Genomic DNA, 23,585 nt, shown 5'->3' with positions numbered 1-23,585 from the left:
AAATAAGTAAATTCCAAAATGGCTACAAACAAGTTAGAGTAGATTTAATTTTATTCACTAATAATAGCTCTTCTCCGAGGAATTAAGTTAGTGACCAAGCCGCTGCAGTGACAATGCTGGATCCTTAACGGCTGTGCCACAAGAGAACTCCAAAAATTTATTGTTGATAGTAAGGTTATAGTAAGACATTTCTATTAGACATTCTAATCTTATGAAAGACCATGTCTATTTATGTATTAATTTGTCGTTTTTGCTTTCTGCAGGGTTAGACTTGATGTGTTCTCATTTTAATTCTTTTATGGAAAACAAGGAAAAGGAGAGTGATGATTCATTTTACTTTGTTTTCATTTTATTTTCACAGAAGTCTTGATTCCTAGTGACTTTCAGAAATATATTTATACAAGGATTATATTCATATTCTTTGTGTATAAAATTTAGTGCTGTAGTTTATGGAAATTTTGCTTGAGAGCATTTATTGGAAATGACTTAGCAATTTCAGGTGCTTCAATTTAATAATAAAAATTGCTACCATTAATTTAGTACTTTCTATTGAATTTCTTTTGAGGTAGGTACAAAAATTGTATATTATTATTTTTGTTATAGAGATTAATAAATTGAGACACAAATTATGAACTTGTTATTTGCAGTGAGCCCAGGCAACCTGACTCCTCAGCCAGTTTACTGTGCTGTATCTCCGCTTAACTACCCACAGGACATCTATTGGTTGCATTCAATAGTTGGCTTTACTCAGAACCCAGAGAATTTGAAAATCAGGCCTTTTTGTTTTGGATAAGCCATCATTGTACTTTTCTTCAGAGATATTCTCCTTTGCCTTTTTTATATTGTGAAAAGATAGCTCTTTCAATAGTGTTCATAGCATCTCTCCTTTGTCTTTCATTCAGAAATTTGCAATTTCTAAAAAGACCAAAAAAAAAAAAGGAGTTCCCGTTGTGGCTCAGCAGGTTAGGAATCCAACTAGTATCCTTAAGGATGCAGGTTTGATCCCTGACCTCACTCAGTGGGTTAAAGGATCTGGTGTTATCACAAGCTTTGGCATAAGTCGTGGATGCAGTTCGGATCCACAGCATTGCCGTGGCTGTGGTGTAGCACTGATTTGACCCCTAGCCTGGGAACCTCCATATGCCACATGAGTGTGGCCCTAAAAAGAAAAAAGAAAAGAAATTTACACTGTGGGGCGAGATAACCTCTGTTCTTCTGTTTGTGAATGTATCTATAAAAGAATGTATAGGAAGCAGTTTATTGTTAATATCCCCAGCATTTGCAGCTCACTGTTCTTCTAGCTGAGGAGGCAGAATAGCCTACTTCTTTCAGCATCTGGATTCTCATGACTTTGACTTCTAATTTTGGCTTTTTGACTAATTAGCTTTATGGTAATGGGCATATCGCTTAACTTCTTTAACCCTAGTTTCTTATTTATAAAATGGGGTTGATCGTAATACCTGTCTCACAAGATTGCTGTAAGGATTGAATCCATTTATGCTGCTTTGCAAAGTGGCTGACAAGTAACTGCTTAGTAATGTTACTAGTAATTGTAAATATTCATTCACAGTAATAGTGGTATGTTTGGCTTGGCGCCAGTGCCTCAAATAGTATTCTACATTTGGTTGGTTCTGTTTCTAAAATGGTTATTTCTTGCAGTTATTCCTACCAACATAGGATGCTTCTCTTTTCTGTGTTCTTTCTATTTCACAATCTCTATTGTCTTAGATCATAAAGCTTTACACTTTAGCCAGTTTTATTCTGTATTTATTCTCCTCCCTTGAAATCTACTCTCAGCTTCTGTTGTACTTGTCTATTATTGCATATTGGAGCTTTCTAGAACTATCTTCAATCACTGAAAACAACTCTTCTGATTATCAGGCTGTGAATTGTCTTTAGCCATTCTGAGGCTCCTTTCTCTGCCAAAAATCCGTACACAGGAGTTCCCGTCGTGGCGCAGTGGTTAACGAATCCGACTAGGAACCATGAGGTTGCGGGTTCGATCCCTGTCCTTGCTCAGTGGGTCAAGGTTCCGGCGTTGCCGTGAGCTGTGGTGTAGGTCGCAGACGCGGCTCAGATCCTGCGTTGCTGTGGCTCTGACGTAGGCTGGCAGCTACAGCTCCGATTAGACCCCTAGCCTGGGAACCTCCACATGCCGCGGGAGCGGCCCAAGAAATGGCAAAAAGACAAAAAAAAAACAAAAACAAAAAAACCCCCAAAAAATCCGTACACAGCAGGATTTCTATAAAACTCCATAAGCCTACCTCCATAAGAAGTACTTTAGGAGTTCCCATCGTGGCGCAGTGGTTAACGAATCCGACTAGGAACCATGAGGTTGTGGGTTCGGTCCCTGGCCTTGCTCAGTGGGTTAACGATCCGGCGTTGCCGTGAGCTGTGGTGTAGGTTGCAGACGCGGCTCGGAACCAGCGTTGCTGTGGCTCTGGTGAAGGCTGGTGGCTATAGCTCTGATTCAACCCCTAGCCTGGGAACCTCCACATGCCGTGGGAGCGGCCCAAGAAATAGCAAAAAAAAAAAAAAAAGTACTTTAAATTCTAAAAGATGGATATTTTTAAAATACATATTTTATTGTTTTAAATACATTCAACTTACAATCCTTGAATTGTGTTCAAAATAATAAAATATTTTTTATCTTTTCTTTATTTAAAAAAGATCTAACATTTCTGAAGAAAGAATTTAGAATGGAGTAAGTTTTGGTTTTAATGTACACTGACATTTATATTAGAGCTTATATGAAAATTGTGTGCGTGCGTGTATATATATATATAAATTAGGGTTTAAGAAGAAGGTTAGGCTTGTGGTTCTGAGGTTGCAGACATGAGTCAAGTAGAATATGGATTTTCAAAGATGTTATATAAGCAGGTGCAAATAGAGCTCAAAGTGATAAATGGAAGGAATGAGAAATTATTTCTTATTCTTGCTGTCACATTCAAACTCTGCAGTGAATGATCGTTTTAGAGCCATAAACTTACCTAAGGATAGCAAAGCTACTCATTTGCCAGACAGTTGTATCCACTGCTCACCCTCAGGAAGCAGGAATAGCTTCTGGTAATGTTTTTACCATTATCACTCTGGCTGCCTTTGGTTTCTCATTGACTTTGCTATGGAGTAGTTCATTATTCAGACTTTTAGATGTTATTGCAGAGGAGTTTTCATGAGAATGTTGATCCATCATATGGCTACAATGCAGTACTTTCAATCTCAGTATGACATTAAAGATGTCGTCTTTTTTATTGCCTGTGCCTAGAATACTGTTAGAAATGAAACATTAGGAAAAGCCTAGAAAATATTTCTATCTGTTGTCATGTTTATGTAAGTGTCATTCTCTAGATTCTAGGGCAGGAGCTTTGTCTTTTTAATACTTTTTATCCCCAACACCTAGCAAAGCATCTTACACGTGGTAGATACTTAGTAAAAGACTTTTGGGAAGAATAAAGTAACATAGCATAATGATTTTAAGGATAATGGTATATATAAGATTTGGAGCAAGACATTCTTAATGTTTTTCAAATCCATCTTTCTCTTAAGTCCATACCTTAATTCACATTCTTAAATTTCTCACTGGAATTAATGCATCTGCACATAAGTAGCTCACTTGTTTGTACTCTGTCTTTGCTTCCCATGGCTCTGTCATCTACTCCCTTAGGGCAGCTAGATTGATATCCCTACAGGTTCTCTTCTCTTTTAAATAGAAAAAGGAAGAATGGGTAAACAAGTTGTTTTTGCGTTGGGAAGACATGAGAGATCGTATGGGAGAAACTAAAAATTACCTGTGATTCTGGTATAAGGTATCACTATCGGCATTTTGGTAAGGTTTTTTAAACACTTGGGTCACAAGAGATGCAGTACATAGAAATGTAAACTTTACTGCAATATCAGCCACTGAGGGTTAGATAGAGATTTTTCTCTCATTCATATGTGTGCCCCAACCACCTGGAAGAGTATCAGGCACACACAGGTAGGTATTCAGTGTAATCAATGAATGAAGGAAGGAATTTTCAAGACCCAGGACATCAAACAATCGAAGCCAGGTGAATCATCAACACCAAAGACTGGAAACCCATTGTCTCTGCTTGAATCCAGATTATTCTTTTCCTCATTTTTCCCCTTTGTAGTAGAAGCTGAACTATTGATAATTTTAAGCAATAAATATCCTGTGTTTGTAATTCCACAGCTATAGCCCTATAAACACAAATGATAAACTTAGAAGGATGGCAGCTCATTGACTAGCCAGCCTTGTTTTGATTTCATGTCTGGCTCCTGCATTGAAATTATCTGCATGGTGGTATTTATTGTTTATAAGATATATATTATACTTTCCCCTGTCTCACATAATTAAGGGTCCTTGTTTTTTTGTTGACATTTACAAATGGAGGGCTAGATAATTTAATAAAGGTAACCGGTATGGGTTTTCTCTCATCTCCTTCAGGAGAAGAGAGGGAGATCCATTCTGGGCACCACTTTTCCTATGATTATCTAGTTCCATTGTCCCTTCCACTGGGTATACCTCTTGACTCCAGGGATTTGTGTTGTGAAGAATGGCTCCCACCTCCACCATAATCTCTGATATGTGCACTGAGCACTGCATCATTCTTCATGAGTTTGCCTAAGTGGTTTAATTCCCCTTTTTTTCTCACTAAATTACCCAAATCTTGTATATTGCCTTCTAGAATCTCCATGTGGTTATCAGTTTATTGCATTTTATATTACTTTACTGTCATTTTTGGCATGCTGGAACAAGAGAGAAATACGTATTCTTGGATGCCATAGTGGGTTGAAAGCAAAGTAATATTATATCTTGTGTATTTTTATATCAGGATATTCCCTCCCTGTCCCCCAAGCCCCCTCCCCCACCCACAATATGCTTTTTTAAATGTATCACCTGTGTGTTCTTCTGGGTGAACTTTATAATAATTTTATCACCAACTTTAAATGCCCTCTACTTGATAAGATGTCCATTGTATGAACTCCCATGGTTTGTAAGCAGACTTTATAGTGTTTGCATCTCTCTCCCTGCTAGACCATGTTCTTCCTTAGAACCTAGAGCATGTCTTTTACCAGAATCACATTGGGCAGAAGTACATTATAAATTTTATCCTATATTTCCCATTCTAAAAATCCTGAAATGGTTCTTTATTGTCTCTAAATAAAATATGGATGCCTTAGATCCTGTTGTGGCTCAGCAGATTATGAACCCTTTAAGCATCCTTGAGAATGCAGGCTCAATCCCTGGCCTCGCTCAGTGGTCTAGGATCTGGCATTGCCGCAAGCTGTGGCTCGGATCCCTTGTGGCCGTGGTTGTGGTGTAATCAGGCAGCTACAGCTCCAGTTCAAGCCCTAGCCTGGGAACTTCCATATGTTTCAGGTGCAGCTCTAAAAAGAAAAAAAAGTCTGGACTCCTTAGCATCGCTGTAACTACCTTTCAACTCTTTCACTATGTACTATCTCTTGTTGCTCTCATCATACTAAACTATTTATAGTTCTTCAAATTTGTGATTTTTCTCCCATACACATGCACATACACACAGAGGCAGTTTGTGGAGAGATGAGGCCCCCTCCTTTACCCCCATACCCGTGTATATATATATATATCTTTGTGGATGCTTTGTCTTTTCCTGACTGAGCTCAAATGTCACTTAGTTAAGGGCATATTATATGAACTCCTATAGTTCCCTATGTTCTGCACTGTTCTGACTCCCTTAGACCATGTTTTTGAGAGCTTGGGCTATGTTTTCTACTTCTTAATGCCCAGTATCAGATAATTAATCATGATGACATCCCTGTATCATGAGATAAATTGCTACTTTTAAGATAGGAAATAATATAGGATACTGTTCGTCGTTCTAACAGAATTTCCACTCAGAAAAATAGATAATATGAGTGTTTATTGGATTAGTTAAAAGACTTACTTAACATATCCTTTTTATTATAATGTGGTATTCTGTAGATTAAAGCTATGCTAGTTTTTGAGCAGGTGTTTCCAGAGATAGAATTCATTTAGAATGCTTTTATGCTAAAGTAAGGTTTAGTGATTGGCCACTTGAGAAAAGTAAGAAAAATCTATAGTTTTTTTCACAAATGGTAAATCAGGTCATGATTAAGATAAACAGTCTCATAAAAGGGGTTATCTCTGTGAATGATATCGGTGTTGTGATGTTTTAACACAGAATTACTGGGAATTACAGCTTTTGTGTTTTTTTTTCCCTGTGTATTCCCTGAAATCTTAATCTTTCCAGTTACATTTATATTTGAACAAGTAATTATTGATGCAAATAGGATTATGACTTGTAGCAGACAGTACACAGCCTGAGGCAAATGGCCTTTTATAGGACACATCTTGTTTCAGCATAAGCATTCTGAAGATAGTTATGAGCAAGTGGGAACATTTTGCTCTTTTAAGAAGACTGCTTTTTGTTTCCTTTGAAGTGTTTGTAATTATTAAAGCCTGAATGAATATTTCAGTAAATTGTAAGCAACTAACTACAGCATTTTATCAGAGAACATTTTTATTAAATGCTTCTTTGAAAAAACTCATATATGATATAAACATCCTTGTTTGCCTTTGTGTGAAATAAAACATATGTATTAAAAAGTGCACAACATAAATTATATGTTATAATATGCAGAAGTATGGATAAATAACAGGAAATAGAACATGACCAGCACTTTAAAATTCCTCCCATCTCCATTTGCCCTTTCTCAGTCTACTGCTGTCCCTGCCTGATGGAGGTAACTACCATCCTGACTTTCCTAGTAATCACTTCTTTTGTATTGCTTTATATTCTAACCACTTAAATGGGCATTCATTTAAGGTAGTTGAGTTTACTCGGTTTTTTGATCTTTAAGTAAACGAAATTATATATTGTGCATTCTTTTTGTCTGCTTTGGTTCAACATTATTTTTAGTGTTCATTCATGTTTATCATTATATAGAATTCCAATGATGAATACATCACAATTTATCTTTCCTGTTCTTTTTTTTGTCTTTTGTCCTTTTAGGGCTGCACCTGCAGCATATGGAGGTTCCCAGGCTAGGGGTCTAATCAGAGCTGTTGCTGCCAGCCTACACCAGAGCCACAGCAACACCAGATCCGAGCCACGTCTGAGACCTACACCATGGCCCGCAGCAACACTGGATCCTTAACCCACCGAGCGAGGCCAGGGATCTAACCTGCAACCTCATGGATCCTAGTTGGATTTGTTTTCGCTCCACCATGACAGGAACTCCATATCTTACTGTATCTTGTATCTTACCTTGCTGAATTTGTTTATCAGTCCTTCACTTTTGAGTGGAGGCTTTAGGTTTTCTATATGTAATATCATGTCATCTGTATGCAACGACAGTTTTACTTCTTCCCTTCCCATTTGGATACCCTTTATTTCTTCTTCTTGCAGAGTGCATATGAGAAATAGCTAGTGAATACCGTTGGGCAATGCTAAATAATTTGATTGTAGGAGAATTTCAAATTTTATAAAACATGTAGTATTTTGTTATTTGTAATAATACCGTTACTATTATGTAGTGCTTAAGGGTTTGTGCATAGCTTTGGCAAATATTTCATCCTTATAATAGACTGCCAAGTGTTTAGGGAAGGTATCATCTCTCTGGTTTATTCATGAGCACACAGGCTCCATGAGATTGTTATATGATTTGGTGAAGATCACTGACAAGTGCTAGAGGATGTGGAATTCAGAGCAAGAGATTCTGCCTCTGTCTCTTCACTATGACATGCTTCTCTTCAAAGTGTACTTTGGTTGTCTCTCCACCTTTCCCCCCTCCCTTATTTATTTATTTATTTATTTGAAAGAAAGATCCACTAACTTTATTGACATATATTCTTAATAGAATTTGGGTTTCTTTTCATGCTGAAGTTTTACATTCTTTTTCTTTTTTAATATATGTATTCTTTTCTATCATGGTCTATCCCAGGAGACTAGGTATAGTTCCTTGTGCTATACAGTAGGGCCTTATTGTTTATCCATTCTAAATGCAATAGTTTGCATCTACTAACCCCAAACTCCCAGCCTATCCCACTCCCTCCTCCCGCCCCCTTGGCAACCACAAGTATATTCTCTAGTTTGTGTGGGAAGTTTTAAATACTGATTTAATTGTATTGTCATATTAACCAGAAACATTCTTGGGTGTTCATGGAGTAACTGAAAAACAAGTATAGTGCCCAGGGAATAAAGAAACTTGGAGGAAACATACTTTTGGATTCCATAAAATAACATGAACAGTTTTCAAGAAATTATGTAATTTGATTAGTCTTCAGAATCTGTTTAACACACTAATTTAATCATTATGACAATTTTTCAGACTAAATAAACTTGAAGATACTGTTACTCTAATTAAAGGAAAAATTGAAGAAGTCCGTCTTCCTGTAGAAAAAGTGGATGTTATTATATCCGAGTGGATGGTAAGTGTGTGTGGAAAAAGACCCACTTTTTTTAGTTTTTAAAAAAGACAGGAAAGTAGCAGGTTTTCTGCACTTAGTTATATTTGATAAATGTGAGAATGGTGGCATTATTTTTAAAAACAGCTATTCTTTTTATGGTAGTTTACTCTGAAATTTATAATGATTTTTATAAAGAAAAGGATAGGAGTTCCCATTGTGGCACAGTGGAAACGAATCCGACTAGGAACCATGAGGTTGCAGGTTCGATCCCTGGCCTCACTCAGTGGGCTAAAGATTCGGCATTACCATGAGCTGTGGTGTAGGTCGCAGATGCGGCTCAGATCTGGCATTCTGTGGCTGTGGCATAGGCTGGCAGCTGTAGCTCCGATTGGACCGCCTCGCCAGGGAACCTCCATATGCCATGGGTGCAGCCCTAGAAAAGACAAAAATAAAGGAGGATAAATTAAACTTTTATACTTGGAGAATCATAATAAGGAATTATTATTTTTCTACATTTCTAGATTTGTAGAGACCTAATATGTTTGCCTGAAAACCTACAAGGACTGTTTATGTCAAAATAATGCTTTGTTGCCACTATTGCTGTCATACTGAATATCCTCTTTCTAATTTGTTAGGCCATGTAATCTGTCTATTTATCACACAAAATAGAATTTATTGACATTATTAAAATAATAAAATTAAGGTACATTATATAGCTGTATAATTTGCTTTTGAAACCCCAAACCAAGGCCAGAATATTGGTTTTTAATAAAGTGAAATTAATATTAGTGACAACTGACTTGACTTATTGATATGCCACTTAAATTAAGTATGTAGTATTTCTAATAAATATTTTTTAACCATTTGGAAAGTGTTGAGCTTTTTTTTAAAAGCTGGTTTTGATACACCTGTTTTCATTAAATGAGTTTATCAAAACTTCTTGAGAAAAATGTTTTTCCTTACAGTTATCTATAAATTTTGAATGACCATAGTAAATAATAATTCTAGCAGAGTAGCACGGATTTCAGGGAGCTTTTGAAATGTTCAGATTTAATGCAGTGGTTTTCATTTAGAACCATTGGCAGTCACGTTTGTTCCAGTTACTCTTGTGCATGTGAAACAGTGTGTTGATTTTTTTCATGCTAGGCTTGGCTCTTAATTCTTGAGCACAATATCATTGTTCTTTTTATACCAAATAACTTGTATCAACATTCTTATGATTTCCCTTATGAATTGAGAAGGATTAAATTCAGTTATGTATAATTAAAAATCCAACCTCTCTTTAGAGGCTACAGGAAATGCTTTGCAGAAAGCATGTCTTAGGCATCCGCTTGGCACCAGCTTTAAGCAGTATACTCTAAATGTTGGCCGACATAATCCTCATTTTTCTAGGGACCATTTTATTTTTCTTGGAAAATCCATCTTTTAAATTATCCCAGATTACACTATTATACACAAGCTAAAAGATATACTTTACTAAATTTCCTGTTACCTCGGTTAACTAGCCAGATAGTTCTTGCCATGACCAGCAGAGTTACCCTTCTGGATATTGATGTTCTAAGAGTTTTCTTTTTTTCTTTTTTAGGGCTGCACCTATGGCATATGGAAGTTCCCAGGCTAGGGGTTGAATCAGAGCTGCAGCTGCCTGCTTACACAACAGCCACAGCAATGCAGGATCCAAGCTTCATTTGCACCCTACACCACAGCTCATGGCAACGCCAGATACTTAACCCACAAACTGAGGCCAGGGATCGAACTCACATCCTCATGGATACTAGTCAGGTTCATTACTGCTGAGACACAATGGCACTTCTTATGTTCTAAGAGTTTTCATTTCAAAACTTGAAAAATAATCTAAAAGTATTAATGTGCAGTTGAAATCTTAAGAGCATATTGGTGTAATGACAAAAACTTAGCTGGATTGGGTGGAATTCTGAGATTGTCACAATTGTGACGTGAACCTCACTGAAAGGTGTGCTGTTCTCGAACTCGTTTGCCTTCAGATCCATTTTACACCTTTCTACTTTCTTCTTCTTTTTTTCTTTTTTTTTTTTTTTTTTTTGTCTTTTTGTCTTTTTGCCATTTCTTGGGCCACTCCAGCGGCATATGGACGTTCCCAGGCTAGGGGTCGAATCCGAGCTGTAGCTGCCAGCCTACGCCAGAGCCACAGCAACATGGGATCCGAGCTGCGTCTGCGACCTACACCACAGCTCACGGCAATGCCGGATCGTTACCCACTGAGCAAGGGCAGGGATCAAACTCGCAACCTCATGATTCCTAGTCGGATTCGTTAACCACCGATCCATGACGAGAATTCCTCTGCTTTCTTCTGATCCGATGGAGAAGGCCTGGCTATGCAGGAAGCTTTTCCTAGGTTCCGGTGACAACCGACTTTTGGGTTTCAGGACTCTAATGGGAAACATTAATGGGAGATTTACGGAAAGGAGAAGCCAGGGCATTTCTTTACTTCTTTGCCTCTGGTGGTATTGCTGGCAGAATCTCTTTGTTTTGTGGTTCTAATTCCCACTTGACAGACCTGTCCTAGTTCCAACATCCACTGTGTGGCCCTGGCCTTGGGCTCTTGTAGCAGGGCTTCCTTTTTGTTTCTCTACTTCTAGTTAGATGCTAATTGACATAAAAGGACACCTTTCCTTTTGAAGGATTGGTCAGGCATGATCTCTGCCCTTATTAGGAAGGCAGTGTCACGCAAACAATACCGAGTCACTGGAACCTGAGATGAAAGGAGCCACTTGTTTGGAACAAAGGTGCTTTCAGGAACCCTTCAGTAAGGGAAACAAAGAAGTGTGTCCAGGAAGTGATAACTAAGAACTTTCTTTCTTCCTCTTCACGAAGTTATAACTTAGAGTTTGCATTGTCTTGCTGTCTGCCTTTCCTTGCAAGCATCAGTGAGGATGGAGTCCAGAAGATTGTGTTAAACATGTTCAAGGGAGCATTAGACACTGTAATTTGTGGCAGTTACTGAGTCATCTTTGTGGCTTGGCAATATTATTTAGAGTATTTCTAGATCCTTTGATTCCCCTCCTAACTTTGGTACTTCTACTAGGATTTCTGAGCTGAGAAGCTGGGAAATTCTGATTACATAATTAAACAAAGAGCAGGTAGGCTTCCTAAAATATATCCAACAATTTTTGAGATACTCCTCCTTTGGCTTAAACATTGTGCAAGTGGCAGATAACTGACTATTCTAAATTTATTTTTAAGCCACATTTTCATTAACCAGCATTTTTTTTTTTTTTTTGTCTTTTGTCTTTTTGTTGTTGTTGTTGTTGTTGCTATTTCTTGGGCCGCTCCCACGGCATATGGAGGTTCCCAGGCTAGGGGTCTAATCGGAGCTGTAGCCACCGGCCTACGCCAGAGCCACAGCAACGCGGGATCTGAGCCTCGTCTGCAACCTACACCATAGCTCACGGCAACGCCGGATCATTAACCCACTGAGCAAGGGCAGGGACCGAACCCGCAACCTCATGGTTCCTAGTCGGATTCGTTAACCACTGTGCCACAACGGGAACTCCCATTAACCAGCATTTTAAAATTCAGATGCATTTTGGGAGTTTCTGTTGTGGCTCAGGGCGTTATGAACCTCACTAGTAACCATGAGGATGCAGGTTTGATCCCTGGCCTCGCTCAGTGGGTTAAGGATCTGGCGTTGCCATGTGCTGTGGTGTAGGTCAGAAGCATGGCTCAGATCTGGCATTGCTGTGGCTGTGGTGTAGGCCGGCAGCTGCAGCTCCAATTTGACCCCTACCATGTGCTGCAGGTATGGCCCTTTAAAAAAAAGCAAAAATTAAAATACATCTTGTAACATACTCTGTCCTTGAAAGATTTTTTTTTTTTCCCTACAGCGGTAAGGATATAAAAATTTAGAATAATCCAAATTTAAGCTATAACATTGATTTTTTTTCCCCTCTTTTTAAAAGTATTCTCAACAAGGAAGGACAAAGAATATATCCTGCAGAATTGGGCACAGATGTTTAATGGACTTGTAATCCAATATAGCAATGTAGGCATCATATATTGCAGAGATGTACATCTGTTTTCTTCTACTATGGTCCACTAACTGTTCCATGGCTTAATCTAGATTTTTTTTTTTTTTTTTTTTTTGGTCTACAGCTGTTTATGGGCTTTGCTTTCATTTTGGAAGATGTTCTTAGATAAGAATGTAATTTTAAAAGCCAAATCATTGCTGTTAACATGTCATTTAATAAATTATTTCTTGCCTCTTAGATTTATGAATTTCCAGATTTAGGCTTGCCTTTAATTTTACATTTTCGTTTTTATTGAATGAAATTTCTGTTTGATAAAGCTGTCAGTTAAAATAGAAAGTTTGATTTCTATAGGATGTTAATATTTATGCCTATGGGTCTCTGGTCTCATTTTTTATGTTTTACTTTACCAGTAGAGCCATTTTTTTTATGACTTCTTTCTTCTGAGTGCCTAATAAAAATGTTCAAAGTGAGCATCTTTAATTCTTGTCCTGTGAGCCAATAAAGCCACATTGACTCATTTGGTGTTGCTGTTTTCCTCCTTATGAATAGATAGTTAAGATCCTGGCATTGTATAATAAACTTGCCAGAGATGGTTCTTGTTTGGATATGTTATTTTCTGTCACCAGGACCATCAGCAAAATTGCACATTAAGTGAACCTTAAGTTTCATTGTCATGATCACTTATAATATACATTCAAATTGTCTAAAGTCCCTTGTTGTAATTTTTTTTATCTGAGCTTGTTTTTCACTGAAGTAAAATTTTCTCTTCTCTCAAATAGTCTTTGATTTGGTCCTTTTAAGAATCAGCTTTCCCATCCCATCTTCACCAGCACAAGTGTGTGTGATGTGCATCCCTGCACCTGCCCATGCCCATAGTGATGGGGTATCCTTTATTCATTTTCAATGCTCTCTAGTGTTGGGAAATGGCTTTCCAGGATTTCATAGGCTTTATCACTTAGAAACACGACTTGTGATTTGGTTTTTCAACAATCCAAAAACTGGGCCACGAAGCCTGTCATGGGTCACATTTTCAGCTGGTCAGTATTGATGTTTTTGTTGTTTTTAATTTGGGCTGCAGTGAAGCCATCCCATTCCAGACCACTACCATGAGGATTAGGTGGCCTTTCCTGATCTGTTTTCTTGCCTTAAACAATATAATAATAATAATGTGAGTAGTTTACTAAGTTAGATAAGCTGAATTAGTCTTAGAGTTAGGGAAGGTACAGGGGATCAGTTGTTCAGGTGCATTTTTGCCTTTCTTGTCTTAGACAAGAAGTATGCTATGACTTGAATTTAAGGATTTTTTTTTAACTCCTCTGTTTTTCAATATATATATGTATATATATATATATATATATCTGAAAATTTTAAGCTAAATAAAATTGTGTTTATTATGTATTATTTTGTCTACTTAAAATATTTCTGAGATAATCTCATGTATCAAGTGGTTCCGGATAAGGACATGTAAGGCATAACTTTCCCTCAACGCTATACCTCTTGCCATTTTTTTCTCCTGTTTTTCTTATTTTTTTGTGGTTCCATCAGAAAAAAAAAAGACATCTTTTCACTGCAGGATTTCCAGTATACTTTTTAAAAAATCAGTAAATAAAAACAAAAATAACAAAAGCTTAAAATCAAAAAATGTTACTTAAAATTAACTAAAAAAAGTTCATTTGATGACAGAGATTACTGTTATTTCTGAAATCATAGTATTTTTAGTATATTTTTAGCAGAAATAGTTGTCCTTTAATGGAAGACATTGATGATTAGTGAGAGCAAATTATGTGTTAATAAATTACCTTATTTCTCTTAATGGGTTTTACCTTCTGTGTCTGGCAAACTGCTAGTAGTTCTGTAAGACTCAGCTCAGACATCACCTTCCTTATGAAGCTTTCCTTGTCTGCTCCTGGATCACATATAAAATCTCTCTTTTTCCCTCTTTTTTGTAATTTAGTTTAAGCTTTATAACATACTTTTATAGCATATTAGAATTAATTGTTCATGTACCTTTTCCCATTCTAAGACTGGGAACTAGAATTTACTTAGTATGATCAGATTCTGTCATAGGAATCAGCATTAGTAAATGATAAGGGAGGGAGTTCCCGTCGTGGCTCAGTGGTTAACGAATCCAGTTAGGAACCATGAGGTTGTGGGTTCAATCCCTGGCCTTGCTCAGTGGGTTAAGGATCTGGTGTTACCGTGAGCTGTGGTGTAGGTTGCAGATGCAGCTTGGATCCCACATTGCTGTGGCTCTGGCATAGGCCAGCGGCTACAGCTCCCATTCAACCCCTAGCCTGGGAACCTCCATATGCCACGGGAGTGGCCCTAGAAATGGCAAAAAGACAAAAAGACAAAAAAAAAAAAGTAAATGATGAGGGAATACACATTGTAAGAGAACTCTCCCAGATAGAAATTCACTGGCCACAGGCGCAACCTTTTTTTTTTTTTTTTTTTTTTTTGTCTTTTTAGGGCCACACCTGCAGCAAATTGAGGTTCCCAGGCTAGGGGTCAAATCGGAGCCACAGGCCTACACCACAACCACAGCAACACCCGATCCGAGCCACGTCTGCAACCTATACGACAGTTCACGCCAATGCCAGATCCTAAACCCACTGTGTGAGGCCAGGAATTGAACCTGTGTCCTCATGGGTGCTCATCAGATTCATTTCTGCTGAGCCAGGTTGAAACTCCAGACACAATTTTATTTATAATTTTCTGGACATCACAAGAAGGCAAGAATGTAACATGTCACAGGGTTAAGAATGTCGCTCTGGAGCCAGACGGTCTGAATTCCCGGCCCTGTTTTTGCATACTTGGGTTTGTTTTCTTGGGCATGTTACTCAGCTTCTCTGTGCCTTAGTTTCTTTATAAAATGAATTTTAGCATGCATTTTTGGAGGGTTTTTGTGAAGATTAAATGAATTAATTCATGTAAATTTTTTAGAACATTCTAGTACATAATAAGATCTCAGCAATTAGCCATTCAGTTTTGAAAGTTGTACAAACTTTTATGCCCTTTGTAACTAGTGAATGAGCTGCTAGACTAGGTTATTCAGCAAGTAAAAGTTGCACATAGTAATATACATGAAGTAATGAATTTTAATATTTAGAGGAAGGACATTCTTAGGGCCTCTCCCTTGGCATATGGCCTTTTATAAATGGAGAGGACCCTCTGTTTCTATGGCCAGCATTTACTAATTAACTCTGCACTATAATGATTGCAAAGAGGTATGAAATTATTGGGTTGGGATATTTTTGGTATATTTCTTCATATTAACTTAATTAAAATGTATCGTATGTACATTTCAAGAAAAATTTGCTGCCCTATAAACAATTTTTAGACATACTGATAATGCCTAGTGATTATTTTAAAGTATAAAATACACATTTAGTAGGAATTTTTGAGTACTATAAATATTGACATGGAGGTAGTTACAACAGTGTTTTTTCATAAATGTGCTTAACATCCTGAATTAAGAATAAAATGAAAACAAAGAATAAAAATATAATTAAGAAAAGGCCTCTTATGTATAGTTATTCAGTTTTATAATCTTTACATTTGTTCTTACCTGCACTCTTAACCACTCTGTAGCCTCTCCTTTATTTAATCTTAATAGTTGTTTACATTAAAATTCTCATTACACTCTGCAGCAATATTATTTTTTAGTCTAGAGAGAAACTGTTTTGTAATAATGGAATCTTAGTAGCTGTAGGGAAAATTTAACCCTATGAGAAATTCTTTAAGTGGCTCTCAGGCTATTTTATGTTGTAGGTGTATTTTTATTTTTATTTTTATTTATTTATTTATTTATTATCGTCTTATTTTCTAGGGCTGCACTCGTGGCATATGGAGGTTCCCAGTCCAATTGGAGCTGTAGCCACCAGCCTAGGCCACAGCCACAGCAACGCCAGATCCAAGCCACGTCTCTGACCTCACCACAGCTCATGGTAATGCCAAATCCTTAACCCACTGAGTGAGGCCAGGGATTGAACCCACAACCTCATGGTTCCTAGTTGGAGTCACTAACCACTGAGCCACAACGGGAATTCCAGTGTATTTTAAAAGTAAGTTTTGCTTTTGAAATACAATGTTTTAGATGTTGTATATCTCTTTCCTCAAATTTCTGCAAGTTGCATTTGCCAAAAGATTCAGTGTTTTTGTGATTGATTTGATTGGATTTATTTGCTTTTTGGCTCACCATAATTCCCTTTGCCGTATTGCATTCTAGTTGTGCTTCAGTCTTATATGAATTACTTAAAAAAAAAATCGTTTTGCTCAGAGTTGTAAATTATTCCGATTATGAAGATAAAGGTCATAAATTATTCAGGAGTATGAATCAACTGTCCTTATGTTTTTTTTTAATATACTAGTCAGAGAACATGAAATATTTGTTAATTTTGATTTCAAACTCTAAAATTGTATAGCAATTTAAAAATTATTTTCAGTAATACTTAAATACCTCTACCTGAGAGTAAAAATAAGCTCCTAAAATTTAATGGTTTGCATTTGCAGACAGATGGGCACTCATTACGAACTCATATTGCTTCATGTTAACTGAGTTGGCTCAGTCATAATTATTATAATAATTAGTATGAAGTGGTTCTACTTAAGAATTATCCTTGAACATGTATTTGATTCATAAGCCGTGAGTAATCATATAAATGCTACCAGTTTGTAATAAATAATAATACTTGCTCCAGTGTTCCACAACCTGGATTTAGAAAACCCCTGATCAAGTGTTTGAGGAATAACAGATTATATCTTTGTGAAGATTTAGGGGGCGTTATTAGTATGTTTATGGAGTGGAATACAAAATTCTTAGATTTTTAAGATAAAACATCTGCCTTCCTACTTTTTTGAGCCCATGTAGAGCTGGTATCAGTAAGTTGCTCCCTAATTCTTTGGAATTCCAATTCATTCTCATCAGCCGTTGGAAGTACTTCATAGGACAAGTTAAGCAGTCATGACAAACTATTTTTGGGAAACTGATTTTAAGGGCATGGTGAAGATAATTGTCCTTTTACTTTTTCCTCCCTTTGAGCATAGATCTTTCATATTATATTTAATTGATTCTCCAAATCAGTAAAATTTAGGTGGCAGGACTCTGAAGTCATTATTTAGGTGAAATGAAAATTTATCTGAAATTAGTTACTTTAAATGTTTATCTGTTCTTATGAATGACTTTCTTGGCCTGCTCTCAATAGGTTTTTAGGTTTTTTTGTGTTTGTTTGTTTGTTTGTTTTTTGGCTGCCCCAATGCATATGGAGTTCCCAGGCCAGGGATCAGGTCCGAGCTACATTCACAACCTAAGCCACAGCTGCAGCAACACCAGATACTTAACGCACTCTGCCAGGCCAGGGATTGAACCTATGTCCCAGTACTCCCAAGATGCCACCGATCCTGTTGTACCACAGTGGAAACTCCTAGATTACTTGTTTGAATAAACTTTTTAGTAATGGGGATATATTGTCTTGGTTGGCCCCATTTGGTTGGTTCACTCTTCTCCATCTCTTTAAAATTAGAATGATTATTTGGGGATCCACAATTTAAAGTTAACACTGTAGTTCTGAAGTTGAATGAGTTGAATCAATGTAGGGTTAACTGACCTTTTCATGAATTCAGTCTTCAGCCTTATATATATTAGTTTGTATTTGTATCCAGTAAAAGTAAGAATAAATCTGAGACTTAATTACCTCAGTGAAGTTACTATTTCATTAGGAAATTATACGTCATTGGTCTTAATTTTGTTAAGGGTTTACCATTTATTACTCCTTTCAAAGACCCCAAATTTTGGCTTGGTTGATTTTTTTCTATCATACATTTGTTTTCTATTGGGTTTACTTCTGACATTATTATTTCCCTCCAGTCTTTTAGAGTTTGACGTGCTGTTTTATTCTAGCTTCTTGAAATTGAGGCTTGGATAATTGATTTTCAGCTTTACGTTTTCTAATTAGCATTTGAGGCTAATGTTTCTAGGTACTTATTTAAGTGATTTTTTAAAAATATAGTTTTAAGTATTACTGTTTTCTGAAATACCGTTGTTAATAGTAAAACCCAACTACTGTTATATTTTAGAATTAATCGGCCATTAGAAAAATAAAGGTGCTGGCACTTCTGCTCCTTTGTTGAGGCTAACTATGTGCTTTAAGGAACCCTCTTATTACAGAACCACAAAATCCCTGAAGAACATAGATATGTTATTTTTTTTCTCATTAGGCAAGTCAGTTTTGCTGTTATTTCCTCTTTTCTGGTTCAGTTCTCTTGTGACTTTTTTTTTTTAGAAGAGAAAGAACACAATTTTAAGTAAATTTTACTTTATTAAATAAGCACGAAACCAGAATATGATGTGTGTCACTGGCAATCTGCAAGAGATTAGAAAGACAGACACAAATGTCACCCTTTATATAGCTAAGCAGATACAGTCTATTGCATACGTGTGCTCACAGTAAACAGTAGTATGGTGACTATTTTAAATCACTCGGTTTTGCTCATTTCTTTATGTAATTTTGGAGAGTAATTCTAGAGTACAATTATATAAAAATTTGAAAGATAATATATATCCAAATACTTGGAAATGTTTAGAAACTAACAGTTTTGAATGAGCTTATAGCTCATTTTGACATTATTTTCCATGAAATTTGTCCAATTTGTTTTAGGTGATAGTTTTGATGTTGTTGGTTAATGCATGATAGTCTAGCTTGTCTTGACAGATACATTATTCTCTAACAGTTATGTTTATTGGCAGCGTGTGGCTTGTCCTTTCACTAATTTTTGGTGCGATTTGATGAATAGACTTTCTTAATTTTTCATGTATCAAATTTATCAAACTTTTTAATGCTTTGAGTTTTTTGTATCTTGTTCAATTAATCTTTCTAGAATTACCATTGGATATTTATTAGACTTCTCCGTCTTCCATGCCTCTTCACCTCTTTTATATTTTCTAATGTTTTGGCTTTCTGGGATGTACTCTGGATAATATTTTTCAATTCCACCCACCAGTTCTTTCTGAAGTTGAAAATAATCTGTTAAACTCGTTCAATTAGTTTTTTACTTCCTTTTTTTTCTTTTTAACTTCTATGTATTTTTTTCCTTCAAGTATAGATGATGTACAATATTGTGTTAGCTTCACTATGTATAAGCATAGTAATTTAGTATTTTTGCAGATTATATTTCATTGTAAGTTATTATAAGATAATAGGTATAATTCATGTGCAATATATTCTATGCTTGTTGCTTATCTATTTTATATATAGTAGTTTGTATCAGTTAATCTCATACCCCTAATTTGTCCCTCCTACTTTTCCTCTTCTCTTTGGTAATAACCAGTTTGTTTTCTTTATCTATGAGTCTGTTTCTGTTTTGCATATACATTCATTTGTATAATTTTTTAGATTCCACTTGTAAGTATTTGTCTTTCTCTGACTTATTTCCCTATGGGTAAAATCCTCTCTTTCTAGCCACATTGCTGCAAAATGGCAGTATATCATGACTTTTTATGGCTGAGTAATATTCCATTTTGTGTGTGTGTGTGTGTGTGTGTGTGTGTATCATCTCCTTAAGCCATCACATTCTGTTGATAGGCACATGGATTGCTTACATGTCCTGACTGTTATAAATAGTACTCTATGAACATTGAGGTGCATGTATCTTTTTGAATTAATGTTTTTGATTCTTCTAGATATATACACAGGAGTGGAATTGCTAGGTTGTATGATAGTTTTATTTTAGTTTTTTAAGGACCCTCCATACTGTCTTCCGTAGTGGCTGCACCAGTTTACATTCTCACCAACAGTATGTGAGGGTTCCTTTTTCCCCACATCCTTTTCAACACATGTTATTTATAGACTTGTATGGTAGCCATTCTGACAAATGTGAATGATATCTCATTGTAGTTTTTATTTGTATTTCTCTAATAATTAGTGATGTTGACCATCTTTTTATGTGCCTGTTAGCCATCTGTACGTCTTTGGAATAGTATCTATTCAAGTCTTCTGCCCATTTTTCAATTGGAATTTTTTTTAATGAACCTAGCTATTGTTTGTTTTGTTTTGTTTTTGGCCACGGCCATGGCATGCAGAACTTCAGGGATTAAACCCACACCACAGCAGCTGCTTGAACCACAGCAGTGACAATGCCAGATCCTTAACCCACTGAGCCACCAGGGAACTCAGATTATTATTTTTGATATTCTTTTCTTCTAAAACTTTGGGAGTTCCCATTGTGGCTCAGCAGTAACAAACCTGACTAGTATCTATGAGGACGTGGGTTCAATCCCTGGCCTTACTCAATGGGTTAAGGATCTGGCATTGCCATGAGCTGTGGTGTAGGTCATAGACACAGCTCGGGTCCTGTATTGCTGTGGCTGTGGTATAGGCTGGCAGCTGTAGCTCTGATTCAACCCCTAGCCTGGGAACTTCCATGTGCCATAGGTGCGGCCCTAAAAAGACCAAAAAAAATTTTGCTTATTTTTAGTTTCAAGTCTCTTTCAATTTCATGTATCATGAACATCCTAATTTTTATTTTCTGTTTTTAGTTTCAGTGTCTAACATTTTTGCAGGTCTACTTTCAACTATTGATTCTATTGAGTGGTGTTTGGTTCTTGCTTACTTGAGTGTTTAGTACTATTTGATATGATGCTATATGTTTTCCAAAGAACTTTATCTGTAGAAAATTCTTGGATGCCTAGGTAAAAAATTTACTAGGGAAATTTTTCAGTCTAAACAGTATAGAATGTTTCCATGAACCTCATGTACCCATCACCCAGCTTAGCAGTTATCACCAATTTGCCGTTTTTGTTTTGTCTGTCTCCACACTACTTTTTTTTTTTTTTGCTGTCTCTTACTGATAAGGACTTTTAAAAATACATATTCGTTGGAACATTGTTGAGCCAAAGTTATTGATGTAGTCATAGTCCATGTTATATTTAAAAATTCCTTCGTTAGTCTGTGTTCACATTTCCCTGATTGTTTCATGAATTTTATTTTACTTTCTTTATATTTGATTTGTTTGATCAGGGTCTGAGTTACATCCACATGTTGTATTTCACTAATTTGTTTCATAAATCTTTACTTCAATTAAGCTTTTTTAATGAGATAATCATAGATTATCACATGCTGTTGTAAAAAAATAACAGTTTCCTTGTACTCCTTACTCAGCTTCTGTCAGTGATAACATCTTGAAAAACTAACCTGCAATAATAGCACAACCAGGATTTTGATAACTGCTATCAAGATACAGAGCAGTTCCATCCCATCACTACAAAGACCCCACCTATTGTCCTTTTATGTCCACTCCCACTTTTCTCATCCAATCCCATCCTTGACCCGTAGCAACTACTAATCTTTTCTCAATTTCTGTAATTTTGTCATTTCAAGAGTGCTGTGTAAATAGAATCATGTAGAATGTGACCTTTCGGGATTGGCTTTTTTCACTTAATGTAATTCCCTGGAAATTCATCCAAATTGCAGCACATATCAATAGTCTGTTCCTTATTTCTGAGTTATTAATTCATATTATTCCATGGTATGGATGATCCACATTTGGTTTACCATTTGTCTTTTGGAAGACGTCCATTCTGGGGCTGTTACAAATAAAGCTACATGAATATTTGTGTGTAGATTTTTTTCGTGAACATAAGTTTTCATTTCTTTCAGATAAGTGCCCAAGAGTACAATTGCCAGTCATGTAGTAATTGTGTTTTGTTCTCTGAGAAACTGTCAATCTATTTCCAGAGGTACTATACCATTTTATATTCCTACTAGCAACGTATGAGTGATCAGTTTCTCTACATCCATGCCAACATTTCCTGTTATCACTTTTTTATTTCAGCCATTCTGATAGATGTATAGTGATATCTAATTGTGCTTTTAATTTGCATTTCCTTAATGGTTAATGATGTTAAACATCTATTCATATGCTTGTTTGCCATCTCTGTCTCCTCTTCAGTGAAATGTGTTTGTGGTTTTTGTTCATTTTCTTTTTTCTTTCTTTTTTTTTTTTTTTTTTTTTTTTTTTTGCTGTTTAGGGCCGCACTTGCTGCATGTGGAAGTTTCCAGGCTAGGGGTCTAATGAGAGCTACAGCTTCCAGCCTGTACCACAGCCAGCCATAGCAACACAGGATCCAAGCTGCGGCTGGGACCTACACCACAGCTCACAGCAATGCTGGATCCCTGACCCACTGAGCAAGGCCAGGGATCAAACCTGCATTCTTATGGATAAGAGTTGGATTTGTTTCCACTCCTGTTCACAATGGGAGCGCCTGTTCATTTTCTAATTGGATCATTTTTTTCCGTGTTGGGTTTAATAGTTCTTTTTACTGGGTCTTTATCACATATGTATTTGCAGATGTTTTCTCTCACTCTAAATCTCATCTTTTTTTTTTTTTTTTTTTGTCTTTTTCCCTTTTCTAGGGCCGCACCTGCTGCATATGGAGGTTCCCAGGCTAAGGGTCCAAATTGGAGCTGTAGCCACCGGCCTACGCCACAGCAACGCCAGATCCAAGCCCCATCTGCGACCTACACCGCAGCTCATGACAACGCCAGATCCTTAACCCACTGAGCAAGGCCAGGGATTGAACTTGCAACCTCATGATTCTTAGTCGGATTCGTTAACCACTGAGCCACAACGGGAACTCCTAAAGCTCATCCTCTTAAGAAGATCTTTTATAGAGCAAAAGTTTTCAATATTGATGAAGTATAATATCAGTTTTTATTTTTATGGATCATGCTTTTGATATCAAGTCTAAAATTTCTTCACCTATAGGTTTACCTCCATCGTGTGTGTGTGTGTGTGTGTGTGTGTGTGTGTGTGTGTGTGCGTGCACCAGCGCACACGCCATTCTTTGAAGAGACTGGGCCATTTAGTCTGTAGAGTTCCATATTCTGGATCTTGATGATCATATCCTCATGGTGTCATTTAACATGTTTTTCTATTCTTGTATTTCTTGTAAACTTGAAATACAGGGTCCAGAAATAGAGCCTTAGCAAATTCAAGGGTTTGGGGGAGTTCCCACGTGATGCAGTGGGTTAAAGATCTGGCATTGTCACTGCAGTGGCTTGGGAGCTTCCGCATGCTGCAGCTGTGACCAAAAAACAAAACAAAACAAATCCAAGGGGTTTCCTCCCTCCAGAATACTTCATGTGCGATGTTGGTGGTTAGTTTCTCTT

General features: G+C 36.7%; 1 protein-coding gene across 1 annotated transcript in view; it reads left to right on the top strand.

The window, feature by feature from the left end:
• Positions 1-23,585, top strand: part of PRMT3 (protein arginine methyltransferase 3) — a 148,634-nt gene that overhangs the window by 31,014 nt on the left and 94,035 nt on the right. Inside the window, exon 10 of the mRNA XM_021083252.1 lies at positions 8,335-8,434. Within this exon, the coding sequence (XP_020938911.1) occupies positions 8,335-8,434 (100 nt within the window). The remainder of the gene's footprint in view (positions 1-8,334; positions 8,435-23,585) is intronic.

This window comes from Sus scrofa, chromosome 2, assembly GCF_000003025.6.
Source record: "Sus scrofa isolate TJ Tabasco breed Duroc chromosome 2, Sscrofa11.1, whole genome shotgun sequence".
NCBI classification, from domain to species: domain Eukaryota; kingdom Metazoa; phylum Chordata; class Mammalia; order Artiodactyla; family Suidae; genus Sus; species Sus scrofa.
This window is presented reverse-complemented; position numbering and strand designations above follow the sequence as displayed.